Here is a 26,642-nt window from a genome sequence, read left to right on the forward strand (position 1 = left end):
CACCCTATTAGAGCACTTCGCTCTCGCTCTGCAGGCCTACTTGTTGTTCCTAGAGTATTTAAAAGTAGAATGGGAGGCAGAGCCTTCAGTTTTCAGGCCCCTCTTCTGTGGAACCAGCTTCCAGTTTGGATTCAGGAGACAGACACTATCTCTACTTTCAAGATTAGGCTTCAAACTTTCCTTTTTGCTACAGCATATAGTTAGGGCTGGACCAGGTGACCCTGAATCCTCCCTTAGTTATGCTGCAATAGACGTAGGCTGCCGGGGATTCCCATGATGCACTGTGTATTTCTTCTTCAGTTACCTTCCTCACTCTCTAAAAAAGTTCCACAAATTCATCAATTCTAGATGAAATAACTCTTACCATATTTTGTTTCTGTGTGCACATAAAATAATGTCAGCATCAAAAATTAAACCAGGATATTTGGAAAAGCTGCCTTACTCTGTTTAACAGCATTAGGGAAATACTTATAAAAAATAAAAAGAAGAAAATTTAATGGGAGGAGCTTTTATAATCTATAACTGGTTATTGATATAACTGAAATTAACACAAAAAGGAAGGACATGGTATTTCTTTGTCGTAACAGTGCTTCTTGCCAATAAATAAAGTTTAAGACTCTTCTCAAAACATATTTATTCACTGAAGCCTTTGTTTAAGGGGATTGACTCAATTTGTTTGAACATGTTTTATTTTATTTTAGTTATTTATTTCATTTTATCTTATTTTATCGTATTTTAATTTTATTTTTACTTTGCTTATGCTATTTGCATATGTACAGCACTTTGTGAACTCTGGTTTTATGTTAAAGTGCTTTATAAATATAGATGGTATGGTATAAATCATAATGTTTTAAAGCCTGTTTATTTCTCCTTAAATGGAGCCACTGACTTTAGTGTATGCGCCCATGAAAAACTTGCCAAATCTTCTCTACAAATGCCTTACAGCAAACTCTATTGACTGGTTTTCAGCTTCTGGTTACCTTATTGGTGCTTGATCAAAAACAACTGTGAGCATGGACCCTGCTACAGTGGTTTGTAGAGGTTTAGTACCGTCTCCAAATTGAAGGCCAAGCTTTATAAAATGGTACCACATTTGTAAAGAGCCCACATTTGTGGGCAGAGCAGCAGTCTGGGTGGTTGTAGCTCAGGAGGTAGAGCAGGTCAACTCCTAATTGAAAGTTAGGTGGTTTGATCCCTGGCTCCTCCAGTCTCTATGCCAAATATCCTCGGGTAAGATATTGACCTCAAGTTGCTCACTGATGCATCCATCAGATCCATGTGAATGTTAGATTGAAAACACTTAACACACATAGGAAGAAAAGTGCTTGTCTGGATGAGGGGTGTTGTACATTATGAGGCACGAGTGCTTAGGTAGAGTAGACAAGCACTGTCCATTCCACTCACCAATTTTGTTTTTGTTTTGGTAAAAGCACTATCCAGTCCTTTTACCAAAAACAAAAACAAAGAAATAATTGACCGAACACTAGTTTCTTCACTTTTTGTACGAAGTTTATAAGCTAAGCGATAGCACTGAGACAAGTAACTGGCCTATTACATATATGGACGTTTTTAGTCATTATATGATGTATGAATGTTTGTACACATTTTGTGAATAATCATTTTCCTGATACACTCTGGCTTGTATGTCTTCTAGTTTATTTGCACCATGCCACAAAGTTGTACCTCCAGGACCATTTGTGACATCATGTGTCTTTGACACTTGCAATCTTGGCAAAAACAGCTGCTGCAGTCTGGAGGCTTATGCCACTGAATGTTCTAATGAAGGAATCTGTATCGATTGGAGAAATGCTACCAATGGGCTCTGTGGTGAGATATACATATTATATCCATACAGTTGATTTTTTGGTTATTTGGTTTTTGCAGTTCTGAACAATGTGCTCTTAACATACTTCCATCTTTCAGAGCACAAGTGTCCAAGCAACAAAGTGTACATGCCCTGTGGTCCATCCGTAGAGCCTACATGCAACAACGGGTAGCGTAAACCATATCAGTGTGAAGAACTTTTGTTTGTTTAATGACCCTGATGAATTTAGTGATGTGTATTTTCTGGGGGGGATATGGAATATTTTGATAGTAGGATTAATTAAATATATATATATATTTTTAATCAAGATTAGCCCAATCTCTATTTTTGATGGGCTAATTCATTTTCTCTCATCAGATACAACACGGCATACCAAACAGTGGCATCCAGTAACAACACTAAGGAAGGTTGTTTCTGTCCTCATGGTACCACATTATTCAACACAGTACATGACATATGTGTTGACACCTGTGGTAAGACCAGATTCTGCAGAACGCTATTTTGCTGGGCTTTGAAATATTTTTCTCCCAAACATCACCTGCTACTGTCTGTGATTGCCTTTCAGCCTGTGTTGGACCTGATGGAAAACCCAAACAGGTGAGAACTCTGCTCTTATGTTCATGCCTTCTTAACAATGAATAAGATGTGTGAATCTGAATCGGTGTGTTTCTTTTAAACAGCTGGGCGAGACTTGGACAAGTGACTGTCAAACCTGTGTTTGTGACAAGGACTCCATGAGCGTCCAGTGTGAGCCTGTTCAGTGCCAGTCTGTACAAAGTCCTAACTGCAGCGAGCCTGGCCAGCAACTGGTCAACAATACAGTGAACTGCTGCACAACACAGTCATGTGGTCAGTTTTAGTGTCTTTGAACTAGCTTTAAACAATGTCTTGCCGTTGATATCACACAAATGGATGACTGACACTGATGAAAATTGCCTTTCCTGGGACTAGTACTGTCTTTATGCTCAAATTTCATCTCAAAGCGTTTTTGTTACAAGACTCGTCCAGTCGATCACAGACATTATTCACGCAGCACTTTCATCCCTCTGTGCTTTCTGACATTTACACACACACTCCATTGGATGCATCAGCGGCAACTTAGGATACTTGAATACTCAAACTAGAAGAGTAAGGTATCAATCCAACAACCTTCTGGTTCGTGGACAACCCACTCCACCTTCTGAGCCTAATATGCCAGATAACACCTGGAGGTAGTCTCATGCCTGGCACATTCATAACGTAGTTATTTAGCTTAATGGAAAATATGCACATTTGCATTTCTGTTTGCTTTTCAGAGGCAGCTTGGTTCTGTGTGATTGAAATCTCCATCTCAGTCAGTGAATAATAATGAAAACGAAAACTCAAAATCACAGAAAAATCAAGATCGGTAGAGCTTGTGCCAATGTACTTATTGCTGTTCTTTGAAATCATCACATGGTTGTTTAGAAAAAAAAAGACTACATTCACATTAATCTGTTGATTACAATGTTTTGGAACAAACATCAGATCTCAGGGACAACGATCACGCTGCTTTTCTCAACTGATATAGATGAATGTTCTACGACTAAAAGCGTGTCATATTATTTGATGAAAATGGAGATTATCAACCTACATAGGGCTTAATTCAAAGACACCCCAAAAATCAAAGTGAAAAAAATATGTGGCAGGCTAGTCCATTTTGTAAAATTTCTTAGCAGCAACTCAAAATGATATTTAGTTGTTTGCCCATGTGCTTAAATCTGGCAATGTCAGATATATAGATGGTCTCCTGTGGGATCTCCTGGGGGACACCATGATGGGAAATGCCAAGCACTTAACGGTGCAGGGTAGTGGATCACCGACTGTGTCCTGAGGGACTCCTCCCAGGTCTGTATTAGGGTATAACTGAGTTCTTGGACAGTCTAAAGTGCAACCTGGTGGTGTTGGATGGACCAAAGCGTAATGTTGTAGAGGCGTTATATGGGACTTAGTCAGGTAATCCTAGAAGCCATTCAATGATATTAATTCCTTTATCCTTGAGGAACTATCTGCATCCACATGAGCCTGTTCATCGTTGTGCACCAGGGTCTGATAATAGATCCAAGGATTTCATCCCAATGCTAGTCCGGCAGTCCGGGTGTCATCATAAGTCTTGAGTAGAAGATACCGGTCCTACTCATGGGTTAAGGACCTTCTATGGCCCTGTCCAGCCCTTCCACTGTGCTGGAATACACAACCAACCTTCTGGCAATGGCACATATGAGTATGTGTGGACCTCACAGTACCAAGGTACTGTACTGAGGTCACAGTACTAATGTCAATACAGGTCAACACAGTCCTTCACTCTCAGACTGCTGGCTTACTTGTTGTTCGTAAGATATTTAAAAGTTAAATGGAAGGTATACACTTTCATACACCACTTTACATTTAATCATTAGTTATTATTAATCTTTGGGTCTCTTGTACAGCTTGTGTTTGGTCCTGTCTTTCTCCTCTCACCCGCAGCTAGTCACAGCAGATATAAGCCCTTCCCTGAGGCTGGTTCTTCTTCCTGTTAAAAGGAAGTTTTTCCTCCCACTGTCAGCAAAGTGCTTGCTCATAGGGGTTATCTGACTGTTGGGGTAAGACCTTGCAATATTGTAAAGTCTTACCCTTGCAACATAAAGTGCCCTGGGGCAACTGTTTTTGTGTTTTGGAGCTATATAAATAAAATGTAATTTCATTTCATTGAATTAAATTAAAAGAGAGCTTGGCTCAGCAAAGTCCCTTCCCAGCTTGTACTAAATCATGTAAACAGTTGCTTTCCTGGTTCTTCAAGTTATTGTTATCAAATGGAAAGTTGTGCAAATCTTCATCATCACATTCTGACAAGTTCTCGTTCCTTTTGCAACAGAATGCAACGTAAACCTGTGTCCTCCTCCTCCCACGTGCTTGCTGGGCTTCCAACTGAGCATTACCAATGGCACCTGTTGCCTATCCTACAACTGTGGTATGTCACTCTAATCCATCAGCCTGTGAAGTGAATGAATAAATGGATGGAGTCTAGTACAATGTCAACTACAACAGATCATCAATGCATATGTGTGAATGTTAACTAAACCCATGTCTCTTTGTGTCTGCAGTTCCTAAAGGTGTATGTGTCTATAACATGACTGAATACAAGGTAAGCACACAGTTCAAACTCTGGAAACAAGAAGTGGTTTTCCCTAATACACTAAACAAGAACCATCTGTTGTCCTGAATTATACACATAACAAAGTGCAGCATACTGCAGCATCCTGCACTTGATGTATGTATGACTTACATCAGTATATTCAACTTTTTAAACTGTGCCTGACTGAAAACTGAATGAAGCCCAGCTGTAAAGTTACAACAGTGAAAATTGTGTGAGGCTCTTTCGCTGGAATGTATGTATTCAGATGGATGGTTAGGTCTTCATTTCAATCGCAGCTATTGGAAAGCAAGTAAATCAGTTACATTTGTAGGCAAAACTTCACATGGAAGAGTGTCACAGCTGAACACACCAAGTAGCTTTAACGTGTATTCAGCCCTGCAGTTCAAAGTGATAGGGTTCTAATGTGCAGGTAGAAATAAACAGCAGCACGGAGACCGCATGAAGTGCTTATAGCTTGAGTTAATTTTACCGCACTTGTGGCGATGAAATCACCAGTCTCTCCTATTTGTTGGAAAAGTGTTTTTTTTATGTCAATTTTTATGTTCTTTATAGATCTCTATTACTCACTTCACTGATACGATCTTTGATTGGACTAGGGAGTGCTCAGTTGACATGTAAAACACCCCCTTATATATGTTATCTTTGACTGGTGTTTTAGATTTTGTCAAGCCAGCTAACTCTCTCTGTGCTGAACTTTGTTTTATACTCATCATTACGATAAGGCTTAAAATAGATATAGAGGTATGAAATATTCCTTGAAGCAATTAATATAATATATAACATACAATTCTTTAGCCTGGTACCAAGATCCCAACACCAGACACACTATCAGAACCCCCGCTGGAAGCACCAGAAGCACAATCAATTGTAGAACAAGCATCAGTAACAACAACAACACCATCAGGAGCTGGAGAAATATCAACAACGTCAGAGTCGTTTACACCCGGGCCCTGCCAGGAATGTTACTGTGGCCCCGAAATGGATCCTGTCACCAAGCTGAACATCGTTATCTGCAAACCTGTCGTCTGCAACGAAAACTGTTCTGCTGTAAGCTCATTCACATGCCAACTCGCACGACACATTCATTACATCATAAAGAGGAATCATCGCCCCACACTTCACACCAGCAAGCCAGCCTGAGCAAATCGCAGTATAAGGTCCAGAACAATAGCACCAAAAAACTAGAACCTTAGATGTGAATTGAAATGAACAGCTTTGTGAAACTTGGTTAAAAAAACTCCAAAACAAAACACTGAAGCAGAGCTATTCTTATTTTCTGCAATAGAAAATAATGTTCATTGCTGAAATGGTGTTGCTATGTTACATTAAACACAACTGTAGCTTCAAATAATGAGGCCACATATGTATGCACACGCAATCCTTCAGACTTCTCTAAACAGCATTTCTGCTATTTATTTTAGTAGTAACTCGCTATGATGTCACTGACATTGGATATCACTAATATCACTCAGGTGCACAACGTTTACTGGGCACATAGAAACACCACCCGTCTGTTGTTCAAATGTTTTCTTAATGAGGTGGAGCCGTCCAATAGAAAGTTGGCCTTTATACCTTTAAGGTGAGAGAAGAATTAAAAGTACGTTTCAGAAAATGAACTAAATGTTATTAAGCACTGTGGATTTTGAAATGCTACTCTTTAAGAACTTTATGAAGGCATCATTAACAAATAAGTTAGCCTCTAAGTACATAAGTGTTTAACTTATCCTTTATATACTGGCTTTCTTCTTTCATTTTGTTGTGCAAATAGTAATGATGAAACCTTTTTAGCCCTTTACTGATTTCTTAGGTTTTTACATACTTGTCACACTTAGATGTTTCAGGTAGTCAAATACATTTTTAAATTAGATAAAAATAACTTAAGTAAATATTAAATACAGTTTTTCAATAATGAAAAGAAAAGAATGCCTGACGATGCTAAAAAGTCATTGGCCCTTCAACCTACTAACTGGCTGTGCCCCCTTAGCAACAACTGTATTCAAGCATTTGTGATAAGTGGTCCTTCACATGCAGACATGTTTTAATTCAGCCACAGTGAAGCATATTCCAGCATCCCCAGGTCTACACAAACACACACATACTTCTTTCCTTACAAAGCTCTCTCACTCCTCATATCTCACTCTTTCGCAGGGTTATGAATATCAGACTGAACCAGGAAAGTGTTGTGGAACATGTGTTCAGATGGACTGTATTTTCACCACACCTGACAACGTGACGGTGCATGTTATTGAGGTCAGTACTGCAGCCAACAGCGAATAAATGCTAGCATTAGAAGCACCACAGCAGGACTCCTTTCTTTTTCGTTCTTAAAAACTAATCAGCAATTTAGGACCTAAAAAACAAAAGCTTATAAATTCAAAGCCAAAAAAGTCTTTTTGAAATGAGATGACACACAGGTACCCTGTGTTTTGAGCCAGAATTGCTGTTTTACATGGTTTTACAGGTCAACAGCTCTTACACACCTCCTAATGACAAATGTGTGCAATATACCTGTGAGAAGCTCAACGGACAGCTTGTTACCAAGGAAACCAAGGCTACTTGTCCTCCCTTTAACCCCTTGGACTGTGAACCTGTGAGTTTATTAGACTTTTACAGATCAGATTGGTGGATTTTGCATTTTACTGCTGAATATTTCACACAACATGAAATGTCTTCCTCCTCCAGGGCACTGAAACAACAGATGCCAGTGGGTGCTGCCCAACCTGTAAGCCATCAAACTAAATAACTAAATACATGTTAAGAACAAAGTTTAAAAATGTGCCTCACGTGAGTGTGCAACTGTTGTTATATGTTCCAGGCAATATAAGTCTGTGTAAGACCCAGAAGGAGCAGAGAATCCTTGAACTGAACAACTGCAAGAGCGCACAGCCAGTTAACATCACATATTGCGCTGGACACTGTGACAGTTTCTCCATGTGAGTCTATTATTTGAAATTTAACCGAGAGCGCCTTCATTTCCCTTAACTGGCTGCTACATGTTCACTGTTTTCATTGCATACCAAAGAATACACTATTATTTATCTGCTGTAGGCAAACTCATGAATAATGAATAAGAACTAGTATATATGAGTGCAACAATAAAGTAATGATCATCTTTAAACATCACCCACTCAGGATTAGGCATTGTACAGAACATTCAGATTTTTCTGTTGATTAGTTACTGTAACTAGTGCAGACTTCATTAACTGGTCTTTCTCTGTGTGTGTGTTCAGGTACTCTATGGAAGCCAACACAATGGTACACAATTGCGAGTGCTGCCAAGAAGCCACCACAAGTGTGGAGCAGGTGGAGCTTACCTGTGCTGATGGGTCTAAGCTGCAGCACAGCTACACCATGGTTCAGTCATGCCAGTGCAGCAAAACAGAATGCGTGGAAGGGACAACGCCCAAACCACAGCGCCGCAGGAGACGCTGATCATCAGTAACTTAAATGCTTTACAATGGCTCGACCACCTCGACACTGAGTGTGCCTCATTTTCTTATCTCTGGTTAAACAAATGCTCCTTTTCTGTATCACAACATACCACTGTGATGTAAACTGTCTTTTCTTGGTGATGAACATTAAAGTCTTTCTGCAACATGAACATTTACACCAAGTCTTTGTGGGGATTGAACATAAAAGTTTGAAAAACATGGAGGTTTAAGACTTTTTGAAGACAAATTTGACATTGCGAAGGGAACAATCTTACAGAAATGTTATATTCCATTTCCATTACATCTGCTATCGGCTGGCTTCTAAATCACCTTCTCACTTAAAAACATTCAATTCAATTCAATTTTATTTATATAGCGCCGAATCACAACAAAGGTCGCCTCAAGGCGCTTCATAGGTAGCAAAAACATGTGCACTACTTGTTCTTGTCTAGTGACATGTGACTGCAATTCATGCTGAATCATAAATATTCTGAATATTCTGAAATCAGTAAACACCAATGGAATACCAAAGTTCCTGGACTGAAAGATGTGTATTACACTGAGATAACAGAATCACATGACACCACTGCACTTTCAACATTAAGAGTTTTGCAGACTGACAGTCTCATGGAGAAGAACTTTGGCAGACAAAATGTTGGCAGGTTACAGGTGTGAATAGAAGACTTAAGATTAGAATATACAGTCACCAAGGAGCATTGTGGGTCTTAAAACCTCTGCAGATGTCATACTGTTGTCCTCCATTCAGATATCAGTAGCAAAGTGACATCTTCAAACTCATTTGGAAGGTAACTGCACATAAAACCTTCATGTCCTGACTTAGTGATGGTAAACCTATATTAACTTTGTTAGAAATGACTCACAGTGGACAAAAGAGTTCTTCTAACCAGGGTAGTCATTCACTCATTATTATTACTGCATACATTTCTCTATATATACACAATGAATAATTTGAAATGCACTACACACTTTACAGATACCAATAATACAGGAGGTTGTGATTTGCTGCAGTTATGGCAGGTGCAAAACAAACTGTTTACAAAAGCATCAACAGAAATATTTGGTGCACTGTGAAAATCCAATCCTGTGATTAGAGGGTAGAACACCCACTGAGTGGCTATACCAAAATGACTGTCAGAACTTGGGAGCAGAGTTGTGTTTAAGCTCTAGGGACCTTATTTGAACTGGAAACAAAGCTCTTTTGGGAACTCGGCTGCTGCTGCAGTGTGTGAGAGTATATTACTGTGGGAGGACTATAAACATGTCTATAAGAGAAGGGGTGGAGCTCTGTATATAGACTACTTTCACTGTGAATGCATGCATCTGTTAGCATGTCTGGTATCAGACTGTCTTGTATAGTTAGAGCTCCTCAGCCATCTGCAGCAGAGAGTTGATGGCAGCATCCTTGTTGCCTTGCTGTGCGTCCAGTACAGTGCGAACCACCTCTTTATCCAGGTTGGGGAACATGTCCTGCAGAGCCTTAAGGTCCTGCTCAGTGCATGGTAGGCCCTGGTTCCCAATTGCTGGCATGGTAGTTGGCACTGCCATAGGCATCATGCCCTGGTTGTAGACCGCAGGAACTCCTAGGAACACAGATGACACTGCTTATACAAGAACCAGCTTTTAACTTATTAGATACAAGGTTTCACTGACTGACCTGTGATGGGCACGTATCCTACTCCTTGTTGATATACAGATGGCATAAAGACGACAGGCTGAGTCATCATTCCTGCTGGTAAAGACTGGCACAAAGACAGGGTTAACAATTTCACTTCATGGAAATAAATGAAACAGAAATGAAAGATGGTTTTCAAGATATTTCCTGACAGTGAAGCAACACTTGATCATTTTGAAAGCCTTTTCCTTAAAACTAAATCAAAATGAATAATAGATATTACAGGCTATCATGTTCCAAGCTTTCAAGATTAGTTTTGTTACACTATACAAAACAATTTATGGAAACTTTGTCATTGTCCAAATACTTCCGGGAATAATAAACCGACTGTGGATCCATAGTAACAGCATAACCAAAACTCAATCTGTGATTTAACACACAGACGTGTGATGCACTTTCCATCTTATCTGATGAAGGGTGCGTGTAAATGTCCTCACAGCAAAAGACATAACCAGGTTGATCATGCCCTCCTTGTCGTCACCCTGCCGTCCACTCAGGCTGAACCACTCATCCACCACTCTGCCCTCCCTTAGGCCTTCAGGGATGGTGACATGTGTCCATGCTATCCTGTCATCCATAGAAAATGCTCTCTGTACATCAACACATGGAAACAATTATCAGGTCAGTGGATAAATGCAAATGTATACTGCTGGATCATTAACAGCAGAGTTCAAATTCAACGGTTTCTTCATTTGTAAGGCTTTAAGACAAGGAAATTACCAGAGTATGAAAACAATTCACACAACAGTTCAGCTCAGAATATAAGATGTGACCAAAACGTTCTGGGAAGAGGCCCATAACAAACAGCTTGCCTGATTTAAATTTAGCCGTCTCTCCTTCAAGCTTGTTTGGCACCAAATATCAACAACAGTTTAAGGCACCTTATACTGTAAGGCAGGGCTGCCCAATCCCGGTCCTCGAGAGCTACTATCCTGCAGCTTTTAGATGCATCCCTACTCCAACACAGCTGAATCAAATGGTTTGATTACCTCTTCAGCATGCCATCGTGTTTGGCAAAGGCCTGATAACAAGCCATTCATTTGATTCAGGTGTGTGGGAACAAGGATGCATCTAAAAGCTGCAGGACGGTAGCTCTCGAGGACCGGGATTGGGCACCCCTGCTGTAAGGTAAAGACCCTACAAGAAAACCCAACGACTAGACAACCGCTTATGAGCGAGCACTTGGTTTTTCCTTGGTGAAGGAAAAACTCCCTTTTAACACAAAGAAACCTCCAGCAGAACTAGGCTCAGTGAGGGGCAGCCATCGTTAAAAAATTAATTAATTAAAAGAAAAACTGCCAGTCACTGATGAGCTGATGTAATTTCACCATAGACCTCAACCTCAAGCAGATAAACTTTCAACTTCTGTTTCAAATTGACTACATTTTGTGATAATGGATCATAACTGGCGGTGAGAGTGGGGTCTCTTGTTAGTGCCAAGCAGTTTGGAGAACATCCAGCACGTATTTCAGAAGAACAAAAAAAGAAGTACAAGAACAAGTACAAAGGGACATAACAGAACTTCCCCCGAGAGATCTAAAAGGTAAGAGTCATGCTGAAGATGGTCCAGAGGCGCATTAGAACAGGATCTTTAGATTTTGTAGGCCTTTTCCCTGAACCTTATGATTACACCCTATATCATCAATAAATATGCACTGTTGATAGAGACAGAATGTAAGAAAACATAGTTTCAACTGTAGTTTCATTTACTTTGTCCATCCTTGACAACACATTTCCTCATTTGAAGGGTGAAACTACAGAAACAAGGAGCTAGGAGAATTGTAATAGCACTGACACGGCATTATGTCCAGGAATACTATGCAAATAAAATCTAAGCATAAAAGCAGCCCAGATAGTTTTCCCCTGGAAATCTTAAGTAAAAAAATTACTGCTTAACAAATAACCTTGTAACTTTTTAGTAGCGTTCACAATACTGTCACATAATAAAACTGAAAAAAATATTAGGGTTATTCAAAAGTAATTTCCATCCACCATTTCACCCCCCTGACATACGTAGAGCTAGAGGAGTATTCCTGTAACCTCCACAGAGCTGTGTTTACTTGGCTAGCACATTACCAACTGCTAACCTCCACCTTTGTAGCCTGCTCGTACTCAACAATGTGTTTCTGCCTCCAAGTGGTAAAAGACAAACAATTTCTTTCACCTTTAGAAGGAAGAGTTTTCTTGCATATTTTGTATAGTACTGTGCTTTATTGGAGGATGTTGAAGTAGCTGTTTTTAAATCGCATTGCATTGGATTTTCTCTTACAAATGCAGTTTGTTTTTTGGATGATACCGTACAGGTGCACCAGTGGATGACCTATTATGTTTTTCTTATAAAAAAAGTAAAACACCCAGCACGCCCCTGCGGGCGGTTTATCCTTCAAGCTCGGGTCCTCTACCAGAGGCCTGGGAGCTTGAGGGTCCTGCGCAGTATCTTAGCTGTTCCCAGGACTGCGCTCTTCTGGACAGAGATCTCCGATGTTGTTCCCGGGATCTGCTGGAGCCACTCGCCTAGCTTGGGAGTCACCGCACCTAGTGCTCCGATTACCACGGGGACCACCGTTACCTTCACCCTCCACATCCTCTCGAGCTCTTCTCTGAGCCCTTGGTATTTCTCCAGCTTCTCGTGTTCCTTCTTCCTGATATTGCTGTCATTCGGAACCGCTACATCGATCACTACGGCCGTCTTCTTCTGTTTGTCTACCACCACTATGTCCGGTTGGTTAGCCACCACCATTTTGTCCGTCTGTATCTGGAAGTCCCACAGGATCTTAGCTCGGTCATTCTCCACCACCCTTGGGGGCATCTCCCATTTTGACCTCGGGACTTCCAGGTTATACTCGGCACAGATGTTCCTGTACACTATGCCGGCCACTTGGTTATGGCGTTCCATGTATGCCTTGCCTGCTAGCATCTTGCACCCTGCTGTTATGTGCTGGATTGTCTCTGGGGCATCTTTACACAGACTGCACCTGGGGTCTTGCCTGGTGTGATAGACCCCAGCCTCTATGGATCTTGTGCTCAGTGCTTGTTCTTGTGCTGCCATGATTAGTGCCTCTGTGCTGTCTTTCAGTCCAGCTTTGTCCAGCCACTGGTAGGATTTCTGGATATCAGCCACCTCCTCTATCTGCCGGTGGTACATACCGTGCAGGGGCCTGTCCTTCCATGATGGTTCCTCGTCTCCCTCCTCTTTCTTGGGTTTCTGCTGCCTGAGGTATTCACTGAGCACTCGGTCAGTTGGGGCCATCTTCCCAATGTATTCTTGGATGTTCGTTGTCTCATCCTGGACTGTGGTGCTGACACTCACCAGTCCCCGGCCCCCTTCCTTCCGCTTAGCGTACAGCCTCAGGGTGCTGGACTTGGGGTGAAACCCTCCATGCATGGTAAGGAGCTTTCTTGTCTTTATGTCAGTGGCTTCTATCTCCTCCTTTGGCCAGCCTATTACCCCAGCAGGGTACCTGATCACGGGCAGGGCGTACGTGTTGATGGCCCGGATCTTGTTCTTACCATTCAGCTGACTCCTCAGGACTTGCCTGACCCTCTGCAGGTACTTGGTGGTTGCAGCTTTTCTAGCGGCCTCTTCATGGTTCCCATTTGCCTGCGGGATCCCCAGGTACTTGTAACTGTCCTCTATGTCTGCAATGTTGCCTTCTGGTAGTTCAATCCCCTCAGTTCTGACTACCTTCCCTCTCTTTGTTACCATCCGACTACACTTCTCCAGTCCGAACGACATTCCAATGTCATTGCTGTATAGCCTGGTAGTGTGGATCAGTGAATCGATGTCTCGTTCACTCTTGGCATACAGCTTGATGTCATCCATGTACAGGAGGTGGCTGACAACTGCTCCGTTCCGTAGTCGGTATCCGTAGCCAGTCTTGTTAATGATCTCACTGAGGGGGTTCAGGCCTATGCAGAACAGCAGTGGGGACAGAGCATCTGCTTGGTAGATCCCGCACTTGATGGTGACTTGTGCTATGGGCTTGGAGTTGGCCTCTAGTGTTGTACGCCACATCCCCATTGAGTTCCTGATGAAGGCTCTTAGGGTCCCATTGATCTTGTACAATTCTAGGCATTCCAGTATCCAGCTGTGGGGCATTGAGTCATAGGCCTTCTTGTAATCAATCCAGGCAGTGCACAGGTTGGTCAGTCTGGTCTTGCAGTCTCGGCTGACTGTCCTGTCTACCAGTAGCTGGTGTTTTGCGCCTCTGGTATTCTTGCCAATTCCTTTCTGTGTCCCGCTCATGTATTGACCCATGTGCCTGTTCATCTTAGCCGATATGATGCCTGACAGGAGCTTCCATGTAGTACTGAGGCAGGTTATTGGTCGGTAGTTGGAGGGGACCGGTCCCTTCTTGGGGTCCTTGGGGATCAGGACCGTCTGGCCTTCAGTTAGCCATTCCGGGTGTCTCTCGTTAATTAGCAGCTGGTTCATTTGTGCTGCCAGATGCTCGTGGAGTGCAGTCAGCTTCTTCAGCCAGTAGGCGTGAACCATGTCGGGCCCTGGTGCTGTCCAACTCTTCATACTGGAGACCCTTTCTTGGATATCTGCCACTGTGATGGTTACTGGACCCTGTTCAGGGAGGTCGCTGTGGTCTGCCCTCAGATCCTCTAGCCACTGAGCATTGCCGTTATGGGTTGCATCCTTCTCCCATATGCTCTTCCAGTATTGCTCCGTCTCCAGCCTTGGTGGTGCTGTTCTCTTATTGTTCCCTTGCCACTGAGAGTACACCTTTGCTGGTTCTGTGGAGAACAGCTGGTTTATTCTCCTGCCTTCTATCTCTCTGGTGTACCTCCTCAAGCGGCTGGCCAAGGCTGTGAGTCTTTGCTTGGCAGTTTCCAAGGCCTCAGGTATGGACAGCTTGCTGTATTTCTTAGGCACCTTATTTGTCGCACCTTGCTGCAACTCCGTTAGTTGGCTAACCTCCCTCCGTGCTACTTTGATCTTATATATATATATATATATATATATATATATATATATATATATATATATATATATATATGGCTTTAGGTTTGATAGGGACAATGAGGGAAAGAGAGAGGGGAAGACATGCAGCAGAGGGTCTCAGGTCGGACTCGAACCTGGTCTGGCCGCTCCCAGCTTTGCTGCATATGCTCCCCTGCTCATTCCAGTGAGCTAAACCGATGCCCGACCCATTATGTTGTTCTAATTGTGTTCCATCTTCTTCTTATATTCCTCCTATTTTCTCCCCGCTTCTTTTTTCTTTCTGTCCTTTTGTTTTTTTCCTCTGACTGTCAGCTCTGTTATTGCCATATTTCACAGCTTTTGGCCATACTACCTTGAGCATGCCCAATCTCATCTGATCTCGGAAGCTAAGCAGGGTCAGACTAGGTTAACAGCCTGAGCATACCAGGTATGTATGCTTGGCTCATCTACTAACCTGAAAGGTTGGTGGTTTAATCCCTAGCTGCTCCAATCTGCATGGCAAATATCCTTGGGCAAGATACTAACCGCAAGTTGCCCTCCAATGTAACAGTTTGTAACAGTTTGTAACAGTTTGTAACAGTCACACCCACATCAGAGTGTGACTGTTACAAAGCACTTAAGATTAAAAAAGTGCTTCTATGAACGGATGAATAGAAACATGTTTTAAACCGCTTTGAGTACTCAGGTAGAGTAGAAAAGTGCTATATAAGAACCAGTCCACTTACTTGCACAATATGATAATGTTAAAATGAAACAGACAAATAGATAAAATGAAAAAAAAGAAGAAAACAAAGAAGAAGACCCTATAGAGCTAATCTTTGAAAAGCTGTGCCCATGTCTAACCATTCAGAAGAGAAGCTCTGTGACCTCCTCACCTCATCAAAGATCTCCAAGTAGAAAGAGTCAACCCCAGGAGGCACCGTGCACTGGATCACCTTGTTCCAGCGTGGGTTTTTGGCTCCATTATGAGCAGTTGGTGTCTCATAGACAGCATAGCCCAGTCTGATTCTACAGTATGGATCCATTCGGGTCATACCATAGTTTTTAGCCAGTTTGGCCTACACAATAAAACAAGACAGGTGGCTTCAATTAACTGATTAATTTAAGATTTGTGTATTACAGTATAGCTAGCACGTGTACTCCTGTGTTTAATCTAAGTTACACACAAAAACATAAACACTAACTAAAACTTAGTTTAGTTTATCAAGATCCCCATTAGCTCCTGTAATAGCAGAAGCTACTCTTCCTGGGGTCTGAGGAACTTTTTAACCAAAAGGTTTTTCAGACATAAAACATGAACTACATGAAAGACAAAAAAGATTTCCACGCCACCACTGGGTTAGTGAACTGACCTCTGCATTAGACTAGTTCAACAAGGAGGAAACAAAATAAACCTGTCTGTTAACTAGCACATAGAATATGGATGAAGATCCAAAAAAATAACAGTTTGTTATAAATAGGGATGGGTATCGAAAATCGGTTCTTGTTGAGAACCGGTTCCCACTGTTTCAATTCCTTGGAATCGTTTGCCATTTTTGCAAACGATTCCCTTATCGATTCCAGTCGCCCCGAATGACGTCACCACGTCGCGGAGCGTCATTTACCTGGCAGGAAACACGGCGCCAGTGGCTCAAATGCTCAAAAGTTTGGTTATACTTTACGAGAACGGATGACAACAGGGCAACTTGCAATACTTGCAAAGTAGATATTTCATTTAAGGGAGGAAACACTACGAATATGCAAAAGCATTTGCTCACAAAACACGCGATGACCTTAAAGGAATGTCGTGTTTTTAATTCCGCTCCGGACTCGTGAATCTCAACCCAGCAGCAGCGGTAACGTTTGCACGTCCTCTCCCGTTAATGCGGCACGTAAATAATCAACTAACAGTGCATATTATGTTAGCGCGATCTGCCTTATTACAAACCTGCCATTACTGTGCATTTAGTGACCATGATGAGACAGAGTCTGGCTCAGATGCTGGCAGTTCTCGCTGCAGTCTACCGGTAGCGTCTCCTTTCAGGCCAGGATAGACGAATGTCACCGAGCAGTGACTCAGTTTGTGGTCAAAGGCTTGCACCCGTTTGCCACAGCAGATGCCCCCGATTTCACTTTGGTAAGTGAATGTGTTTAATTGTAGGCAGGGACATTACTGGATATTCTTGTGTAATTGCTACAGAATAATTTATGTTACACTTTGTTATTGCTACAGGAGAATATTTATTTTATTATTTTACATTTACATTTTTTTTCCTGGGGACCCTGTGACACCCCATTGAAGAGCCGTAGGCTGGATCTCTTAAGACCTCACTGTTGGGTTTGTAAGGCCATGTTACTCCTAAATTTGTCTCTTGTTCAAAGAGAAGATATAAAACAAAGTTCTAAGCTAATTGACTTTAGTGTTCTCCTTTTTTAAAAATAAGAATCGATAAAGAATCGAATCGTTAAACAGAATTGAAAATGGAATCGGAATCGTTAAAATCTTATCAATACCCATCCCTAGTTATAAAGAATTTGTGGCACTTTTGCTATAATGACTTTTCAGTTAAAATTTAGAACTTAACAAACTAAACAAGAAGCTTTTATGTGTAACATAAAAGAACAAGCTGTTGGTGTGTATATTTTATCCACAATGGTACAAATACTGAAATGACATCCAGTTGTACTTCTAATAGTGAAGCTGTGCTCACCTGGACCACTGTAATGCTAAGTCGTCCTACAGTGCTTATGGAGCCTCCATACTGCAGCTGCCTGGCTGCCTGCGCATCCAGCTGGACCTGCTGCTGCTGCTGAGTGGGAGTGATTCGCAGAAAATCCTGTGGAAGCTCCCCAATATACACCTGAAAGCAAAAAACTGGTTTAAGTTTTACCCAGAAAAACCAGCATAAAGGGGGCTGGAGGAAGAGAGGATTGCTTGGTGCTGTACTAAGAGAGATACTAATTCATGCAAATTATTTAACATTGTATGTATTTTTTGAGAGAGAGAAAAGAACAAAAAACAATCTATGGAAGAGAGAAACCAAAAGTTACTGACATGCAGTATGTAGTATTGCCATATAACTTAAATATGGGATAAATGAAGTGCTTATTGAAACTAAGATGAAGGCGAAGAGGAGAACAAGTGGAAAACAAATGAAGTACTCTAGCAGGGTGATCCAACCCTGACTACAAACTCAGAGCTGGTTCCACAGGAGAGGGTCAAGTAAGCTAGAAGCTCTCCCCCATTTCTACTTTTGAAATCTCTCAGAACCACAAATAAGGAGAGGAAAGTGCTCTATTGAGAAAATATAGTATTATGAGGTCTTTATAGAGTATATTCATTCAGGTCTTTGTATGTAAATGTAAAAAATATATATACCGTATTTACCGCACTATAAGGCGCACGTAAAATCCTTAAATCTTCACAAAAATCGACAGTGCGCCTTATAATCTGGTGCGCCTTATGGATGAATTTTGGTTTGTGCTTACTGACCTCGAACCGGTTTTATGTGGCACACTGTGCTCAAAAATCTGTCAAAATTTTTTTTAGAGGACCGTTGCCAGGAGCCTCGCAGAGTAATACGTACTGTGCTTCAACACAACATTCCCGTGTTGTGTGTGTATAACGACTCCAAAATGGCATATTTAAGCGTATTTTAACCTTCGAGCAATTAGTTATGCAGAAGAAAATGGAAATAGAGCAGCTGTGACATAATTCGGCATTAATGAGTCGATGGTGCGCAAGTGGAGGAAGCAAGAAGATGACCTAAAACAAGTAAAGAAGACCAAAAGGAGTTTCCGAGGGAACACGGCGCGATGGCCGCAGTTAGAGGACAAAATTGAACAGTGGGTTATTGAACAGAGAACAGCAGGCAGAAGTGTCTCTACAGTCTCTATTCGACTCAAGGCAACAGCGGCAGCACATGACATGCAGATCAGCGACTTTCGAGGGGGACCTTCTTGGTGCTTCCGTTTGATGAAAAGGCATAATCTCTCAATCCGCACAAGAACTAAAGTCTCACAGCAACTGCCAAACGATTACAAAGAAAAGTTGGCCATTTTCAGCACCTACTGCCAGAATGAGATCACTGAAAAGAAGATCCGGCCAGAACACATCACTAGCATGGACGAGGTCCTCCTCACCTTTGACATCCCCGTGAACCGTACTGTTGAGAAAACAGGGACCAGTACGGTATCTATATGCACCACAGGGAACGAGAAGTCATCCTTCACTGTAGTTCTGGGCTGCCAAGCTAATGGCCAGAAACTACCACCCATGGTCATTTTCAAGAGGAAGACTTTACCAAAAGAAAAGTTTCCGGCCGGCGTCATCGTCAAGGCTAACTCAAAGGGCTGGATGGACGAGGAGAAGATGAGCGAGTGTTTGAGTTCATGTCAAGAGACCGGGTGGCTTTTTCCACAAATCTCCGTCTCTTTTGATCTACGACTCCATGCGCGCCCATCTCACCGAGGCTGTCAAAACCCAAGTGAAGCAAACTAATTCGGAGCTTGCCGTCATTCCGGGTGGATTAACCAAAGAACTCCAACCACTAGATATTGGTTGTTCAAAGTTAAATTACGAGCTGCGTGGGAGCATTGGATGACAGAAGGCGAACACACATTCACCAAAACAGGGAGGCAACGCCGAGCAAGTTACGCCGCTACCTGCCAATGGATCGTGGATGCTTGGGCTAAGGTATCATTCATTCATTCATTCATTTATTTGTTCATTTTCAGGCACAACAAATACCTTTATTGAACATAAAATGCACAAAACATCAGTCTCAAGTGTCGTCCGAGCTTTCACGAAGGCTGGAATAATCACTGAACAGCTAAGTAACAACAACAAGACTGATTCAGACAATAATGAGAGGGATCCGGGCATGCTTGATGCTGAAATTGCCCAGCTGTTTACCGTAACTCAGACACGGAAGGTGAAGAGTTTGAGGGAATTGTGGAAGTTGAATGTACTGGAAAAAGTAAGTGTATTTTTCAATATTTAATGTGTTACAGCTTAACAGTGTTAAGAGTTACTGTGAATGAGCTTAATAAAGGTCAAGTTATCTGACTGTTTTGTTTGTCTTAATGCGTCATATAATACGATGCGCCTTATGTATGAAAACAGAGCCAGTCTTCAACAGTGCGCTTTATAATCTGGTGCGCCTTATAGTGCGGTAAATATGGTACTGTAACCTTATTTTGGGGCAAAGTCAATAAATATTTGAAGCAGTTTTTATCTTATTTGACTGGTGATGTACTAGTGACGACAGAAACGTAAGTTAATTTAGATAATGCTTCAAAAGTACTACCCGAAAAAGTCCCCAGAGGTATTTCTAGGTTACTGCAAGAGTCCCGTCTACAAGCAGGACTTCGGTTAACGTTACATTCTTAGACACCCGTATTCAAATGAGGGTTGGTGGACTTAATCGTGTTTTACATATCAGCATGCTAATTTGAACTCTAACTAGCAGGTACAACCTACAGTCAATTAAGTGAGTCATGATGAGACTTTTGGTTTTTTGGTTTGGGGGTTTTTTAACTTTTGTTGAAATTGTTTGAGAGGTGTTGATTTATATGTATGGCTCACTTGGAAGACATCTTGGTGATGCTGCTGAATTTTAGTTAGCTACACTTAGGTCCATCACTTGTTGTAGAGAGACTCAGTTTTTGTAGTTATCTAGACCACTACAGTTGAAAATCCTTTCAATCAATGAATGACAATCAATGACATGCGTGATGTCACAAACATCACCACATGCTTTAGTTTGTTTGTTCTGCATAATAGCCTCGTGACAGCCTTCCTTGCTGTCATCTGACATCTCTTGGGTTTCATATTCACAATTACAGTGAAAAGGAAATTGTAAAATTGGATATGGAAGATAACAAGATCAACGGACTTTAAAATATGTTGATAAATGAATGTGAGATTGCTTAGGATCTTTTCTTTCCTTTTTCAGTTTTTTTTTTTTTTCTCCTTCTTTTCTCTTTTTTGTTTCCTTCTCTTTCTTATGAGGTAATAGATAGCGCTAGAATAATTTATGCATTATGGTTGACGACACAGATTATAAATTATATGATTTTGAAGTAGGTATTGACCCTGAAAGGAATGTGCTTAATACAATTAATGTCACATGTGATTATTTTACAGAGGAGCAATTCAGGGATAAGGTTGATATAGCCAATACATTTTCTTTAATTCATATTAACTGCAGAAGTCTTTATAGAAGTTTTGCTTCGATTGAAGATTTTCTGTATAGTCTGAGAGGCAAGTTTCAAATAATTGCTCTGTCTGAAACATGGTTAGATGAGAATAAGGGTTGTAATTTTTGTATTGAAGGATACGATTTGTACTTTGTGAATAGAATTAAGACAAAGGCAGGAGGGGTGGCACTTTTCGTTAATTGTGATTTGAAATGTAAAAAAGTTGAATGTATGTCTGTTGTTATGGATGATTTAATGGAGTCTGTGACAGTAGAATTGGATATAGAAAAGAGAAGTAATATAATTGTAACGTGTATATATAGGAAACCGGGATCACAGATTGAGTTATTTACAGAAGCAGTAGAAAATTTATTGAGTAAGGTTAAGGGAAATAAGACTGTATGTTTGTGTGGTGATTATAATATTGATCTTTGTAAAGTGACAAATGATAAGGCTTCGTCAGATTTTTTTGAATTATTATATGGTAAAGGATTTTATCCTTTAATTATAAAGCCGAGTAGAATAACGGATAAATCAGAAACACTAATTGATCATATTTTTATTAATAGTTTGGAGAATAATATTGAAAGTGGCCTCATCATAAATGATATAAGCGATCATCTACCAGTCTTTTTTATTTTCGATTTAAATATGAAAAGAAAGAAAGAAGCTAGTTTTGTGAGTTATAGAAGGTTAAGAAATGATGAAGCAATTAATAGGTTTAGACAAGATCTCATGGAAACGGACTGGAAGGAGGTTTATGTTAATGAGGTCAACATTGCATACGGAGTATTTCTAAATATATATTTGGCCTTGTATGATAAACATTGTCCATTGATATCATTTAAGCATAAGAAAAAGAATATAAATATGAAACCTTGGATAACTAAGGGTCTTGCAAATGCGTGTAAAAAGAAAAATAATTTATATAGGGAGTATATAATATATAGAACTAAAAATGCGGAAATGAAATATAAACTATATAAAAATAAGTTGGTATTAATATTGAGGAAAGCTAAGAAAGATTACTATAATAAAGTTTTTCAGGAAAACAAAAATAATATTAAGGGCATTTGGAATATTTTTAAAGAGGTATTGGGTAATAAGAACACACCCATAGTTCGGCCTAATTATTTTATTAATAATAATCAAGTTGTTAAAGATAAGACCGAAGTAGCAAACGAATTCAATTCTTTTTTTGTAAATGTTGGACCTACCTTAGCAAATCTAATCAGGAAAAATGATGATCCAGGAGATGAGGAAGTCTGGATAGGTGATAATAGAATGGTTAATTCCATATTCTTAGCCGATACTACCATAAAAGAAATAGTAGCAATCGTAAAAAATTGTAAAAATAAAAAATCTACTGATTGTGAAGGTATAGACATGGTCATAATTAAAAAGACAATAGATTGTATAAGTACTCCTCTTTGTTATATTTTTAATCTTTCGCTACAGTCAGGAGTATTCCCTGACAGAATGAAAGTGGCAAAAGTAATACCATTATATAAATCAGGAGATAAGCATAGTTTTAACAATTATAGGCCAGTGTCTCTTTTATCACAGTTTTCAAAATTGCTAGAAAAACTCTTTGCACAAAGACTTGATAGTTTTATTGAAAAATATCAACTAATACATGAAAACCAATTTGGATTTCGTAAAAATAGGTCAACGGCATTAGCGTTGTTGACTTTTATTGAAGATATTTCATCTGCAACACATAATAATAAATACACAGTGGGAGTATTTGTTGATTTAAAAAAAGCTTTTGATACGATACAACATTCTATTTTGATTTCTAAATTGTATAACCATGGAGTGAGAGGAGTAGCATTGAATTGGTTAATGAGTTATTTAGAGAATAGGTTGCAATATGTTTATTATTTTGGCAATACTTCTGAAAGACTGAAGATTGTATGTGGTGTTCCTCAAGGTTCTATTTTGGGACCTAAACTCTTTAATTTATATATTAATGATATTTGTGACGTATCTAAAAGGTTAAATTCGATTTTATTTGCAGATGACACAAATTTTTATTGCTCTGGAGAGAATTTGAAAGACTTGGTTGAAATTATGACTTCTGAGATGTTAAGAATAAAAAAATGGTTTGATGTAAATAAATTATCTTTGAATCTGACAAAAACGAAATATATGATATTTGGCAATCGTGTAAAGGAGGATAAAGTCATTATGTTTATAGAGGAAGAATTGATTGAAAGAGTTACTGAATTTCGTTTTTTGGGTGTAATAGTGGATGAGAATTTGACATGGAAATCTCATATTGAACATATTAGAAAGAAAATGGTCAAAAGTATTTATATTTTGGGTAGTATAAGAGATTTATTAAATTATAAAACAATGCGTATTTTATATTTTTCTTTGTTTTTTTCATATATCAACTATTGTGTTGAAGTTTGGGGGAATACATATGAGAATACCATAAAACCTTTAAACCTATTACAGAAGAAAGTCATATGAATAATTCATAATGTTAAATATAGAGAACATACAAACAAATTATTTATAGAATCAAAATTATTAAAATTAGGAGATTTAGTGAAATTACGGACATTATTAATTATGTTTAAGGCTAAAAATAATATTTTGCCTTTTAAGTTACAAAGAGTATTTTTGATGTGTTCAAGGGGAGAAGAGAATAGAAGGAAATTTTATTTTAAACATCAGTTAGCCAGGACTACACAAAGATTAATGAGCACAACGGTTAGGGGTATAAGACTGTGGAATTCACTTCATTATAATTTAAAGAATTGTATAAATCTACAATGTTTTAAAAAGTGTTATATGTTTAAAACGATAACTCAGTATGAAGAATGCGAATGAATGTGATGTTGGTTTGGGATTCGACCGGAGAGAAATGTCAATATTAGTTTGTTCCTGATTTTTGGTGCCCATCGGTGATATAAGTTCGATGGTAGATAGGGGGCAGGGTTTAATAAGAATATTTTCTTCTTCCTGCTCCTTTTCACACATGGTTGTTGTGTTTTGTTGATAGAAGATGTGGTTGTTTTGTTTGATTTGTAGTACCAAGTGTGAAATAAATAAAAATGAAATGAAAATGAAATGAAAAGTTACGGAATACAAAATTCTTCACTCTGAATCAACTTCAGATATCATGGCTGCTTTATTTGTCACGTAATAACAATGCAACAGGACCCATTTAACCTGTCTAAACAATTAATTCCAAAATTTTTGGTAAAAACTCCAGAATTAAAACTTAAGGTATGCATTCTGATCACATATTGTCCGATTTAAAATCCAATGTGGTGGTTTACAGACAGAAAACTTTGTCCAACAAATTCTAACTATATAATGACGGATCTTTTTACTGCTCTGACCAATCCAAATGAATTCACTCAGTGGGTGCAAATGCTGCTAGCAGTGTTCAAGCATGAGTCTTTTTCCCCAGTCATTACAGCCGACTATATCTCTCACTTTCTGTCTTCCACGAGTGAAACTGTACAAGAGAGAAGGAGCAAAGAATGTAGCATTAAAAAACTGCAAGACATAGTGGGGTAAATCAGTTTGTCTTCATCTACCCGAATAAACACAGAAAATGATGCGAAACTTATTGTCGCTAAGAGCAGGACTTTTTAGGATTTTGTGAGTTTAAAAGACGTAAACCATGCCTTTAATATGTTTATCTAGCCTTTCTTCCAACATTTTAACGTAATGCTAGCACGTGGAAAATATTGGACGTGAACACCGTTTTGCTCAAGTCTCAGAACTTCATTAACTTGTAATTAGTCGGTTTCTGAGTAATCATTAGATCAGCTCACCACAAATCAAAGGCTTAATTTTTTCTGACTCTTTGTAATCACAAAACATCCGGGGTCCTCTAAGCAGCAACACAGAAACTGGAATTCAGCTTCCCAGATCTGAAGCACGGGAGTGAAACTGTTCTTTATCGTTTGTTGTGTAACACGGAACACGTCAGAGTTGCTATCCTGGCAGCTTAATCCTTGAGTTGCTATTAGCTACCTAAGCTAACGCTTATCCGTTAATTACTTTCGTCGACGTTTTGAATGACGGGTATTGAATGCTAAGCTAGTGTCCGTGCTGTGCAACTCTTTCTTGATCATTTAATGAACCAGAACTACAATCCAGAGCAACGCCTAGCTGTGTGCGTGCCAGTGCGAACAAACTAGACAAACACCGAGGTCGCTACCTGTCCCCTCTGGGTGCTGATGGTAGTTGCCATGTCGTCTCCTCTTTATCGGGATTTTCTATTTTTTCTTAAATCACAAGCTTGCGGCGTTGAAAAACAAAACAACATATACTGTCCACTACAACGGATGTTTACCCTTCGAAAGACCTCCTCTTCCTGCTTGTTTTTTTATATATGTCATGTGACAACCAGTGTTACAGTGCTTTACCGCCACCTACTGCGTTGGAGTGGGCAATAGACCCACTCTAGCCAAACCACCTTCAAGATTTTTCAGTTACTACAGAAGGTGAAGAGTCACACCTGATCCACAAATGAATGGAATGCATTCAGTGGCGGTCCAAGGCTGTTTGGCGACCTGGGCGAGCACTCTCTCTGCCCCCCCCCTCCCCCCATAACAAACAGCAAACGACTAACAAACAGCCATCATAATTCATCATACAATGAGAATAGGACAAATCAACAATTGACACTGACTAATTAATATTGTGCTGAACACAGTCCAAAAGATTCAGTAAGCTACAAAGGAAAGTGGCAAACAAACGTAAACAAAAGTTTTCACTATCACTACTAATTTTTTTTTTTCACTATCACTACTAATTAATGTTATCTTCTTGTATCCCTGTTGTGGCCAGTGCTATCCTCTATGTTGTTGCATGCTGGGGCAGCAGGTTGAGGGTCACAGATGCCAACAGACTAAATAAACTGATCCACAATGCCGGTAATGTTGTGGGGATGGAGCTGGACTCTGTTAGGGTGGTGTCTGAGAGGCGAATGTTGTCCAAGATAAGGATAATCATGGATAATACCTCCCACCCATTCCATGAAGGCTTGGCTACTCACAGGAGCACGTCCAGTGAGAGACTGAGATTACCAAAAAGCACCACTGACCGACACAGGAAATCATTCCTGCCCGTGGCCATCTCCCTGTACCACTCCTCCATCTAATGCACTGTAAACACTGCAAAAGATACACTTTTTATACACGTTCTTTTCTATTCTGTAATATTCTTGTAAATTTTCTTGATATTTATTTATAATCACCTCTGTTAATCCTTGATATTTATAATTGAGTGATCTGTATATATTAGTGCTATTTCTTAAATGTGTAAAATCTGTAACATAATGTATTGTTTGGAGTTTAGTCTGTTACTGTTGCTATTTCTACAATTTCTTCTTGGAGTAATTGTAACCCACATAATTTCCTTAGGGATTAATAAAGTAT

At 39.9% G+C, this 26,642-nt stretch overlaps 2 protein-coding genes across 3 annotated transcripts in view; one reads left to right on the plus strand and one right to left on the minus strand.

The window, feature by feature from the left end:
- LOC146679253 (uncharacterized) overlaps positions 1-8,630 on the plus strand; it is a 59,533-nt gene extending 50,903 nt beyond the window's left edge. Inside the window, exons 51-64 of the mRNA XM_085406967.1 lie at positions 1,655-1,827; positions 1,924-1,993; positions 2,183-2,298; positions 2,391-2,422; positions 2,506-2,674; positions 4,698-4,793; positions 4,927-4,967; positions 5,775-5,846; positions 5,913-6,026; positions 7,128-7,229; positions 7,441-7,569; positions 7,662-7,701; positions 7,795-7,912; positions 8,210-8,630. Of these exons, the coding sequence (XP_085263093.1) occupies positions 1,655-1,827; positions 1,924-1,993; positions 2,183-2,298; positions 2,391-2,422; positions 2,506-2,674; positions 4,698-4,793; positions 4,927-4,967; positions 5,775-5,846; positions 5,913-6,026; positions 7,128-7,229; positions 7,441-7,569; positions 7,662-7,701; positions 7,795-7,912; positions 8,210-8,411 (1,474 nt within the window). The 3' untranslated portion in view covers positions 8,412-8,630. The remainder of the gene's footprint in view (positions 1-1,654; positions 1,828-1,923; positions 1,994-2,182; positions 2,299-2,390; positions 2,423-2,505; positions 2,675-4,697; positions 4,794-4,926; positions 4,968-5,774; positions 5,847-5,912; positions 6,027-7,127; positions 7,230-7,440; positions 7,570-7,661; positions 7,702-7,794; positions 7,913-8,209) is intronic.
- Positions 8,631-8,757: 127 nt separating this feature from the next.
- Positions 8,758-25,575, minus strand: tollip (toll interacting protein). Of its 2 annotated transcripts, XM_085409870.1 has the most exons (7): positions 25,421-25,563; positions 22,452-22,499; positions 17,745-17,894; positions 15,930-16,112; positions 10,541-10,693; positions 10,086-10,170; positions 8,758-10,011 (listed from the first exon to the last, which is right to left on the minus strand). In XM_085409870.1, exons 1-7 carry the CDS (start codon positions 25,451-25,453, stop codon positions 9,788-9,790), a joined length of 876 nt encoding a protein of 291 aa, XP_085265996.1. In that variant the 5' UTR covers positions 25,454-25,563; the 3' UTR covers positions 8,758-9,787. The 2 variants fall into 2 exon arrangements, with proteins under 2 accessions (XP_085265996.1, XP_085266006.1); XM_085409880.1 differs by lacking the exon at positions 22,452-22,499 and having other exon boundaries at positions 25,421-25,575.
- Positions 25,576-26,642: the final 1,067 nt, after the last annotated feature.

Source organism: Rhamphochromis longiceps, linkage group LG1 (assembly GCF_057381845.1).
Source record: "Rhamphochromis longiceps isolate RC_006_pf linkage group LG1, R_longiceps_female_GT1.1, whole genome shotgun sequence".
Classification (NCBI taxonomy): domain Eukaryota; kingdom Metazoa; phylum Chordata; class Actinopteri; order Cichliformes; family Cichlidae; genus Rhamphochromis; species Rhamphochromis longiceps.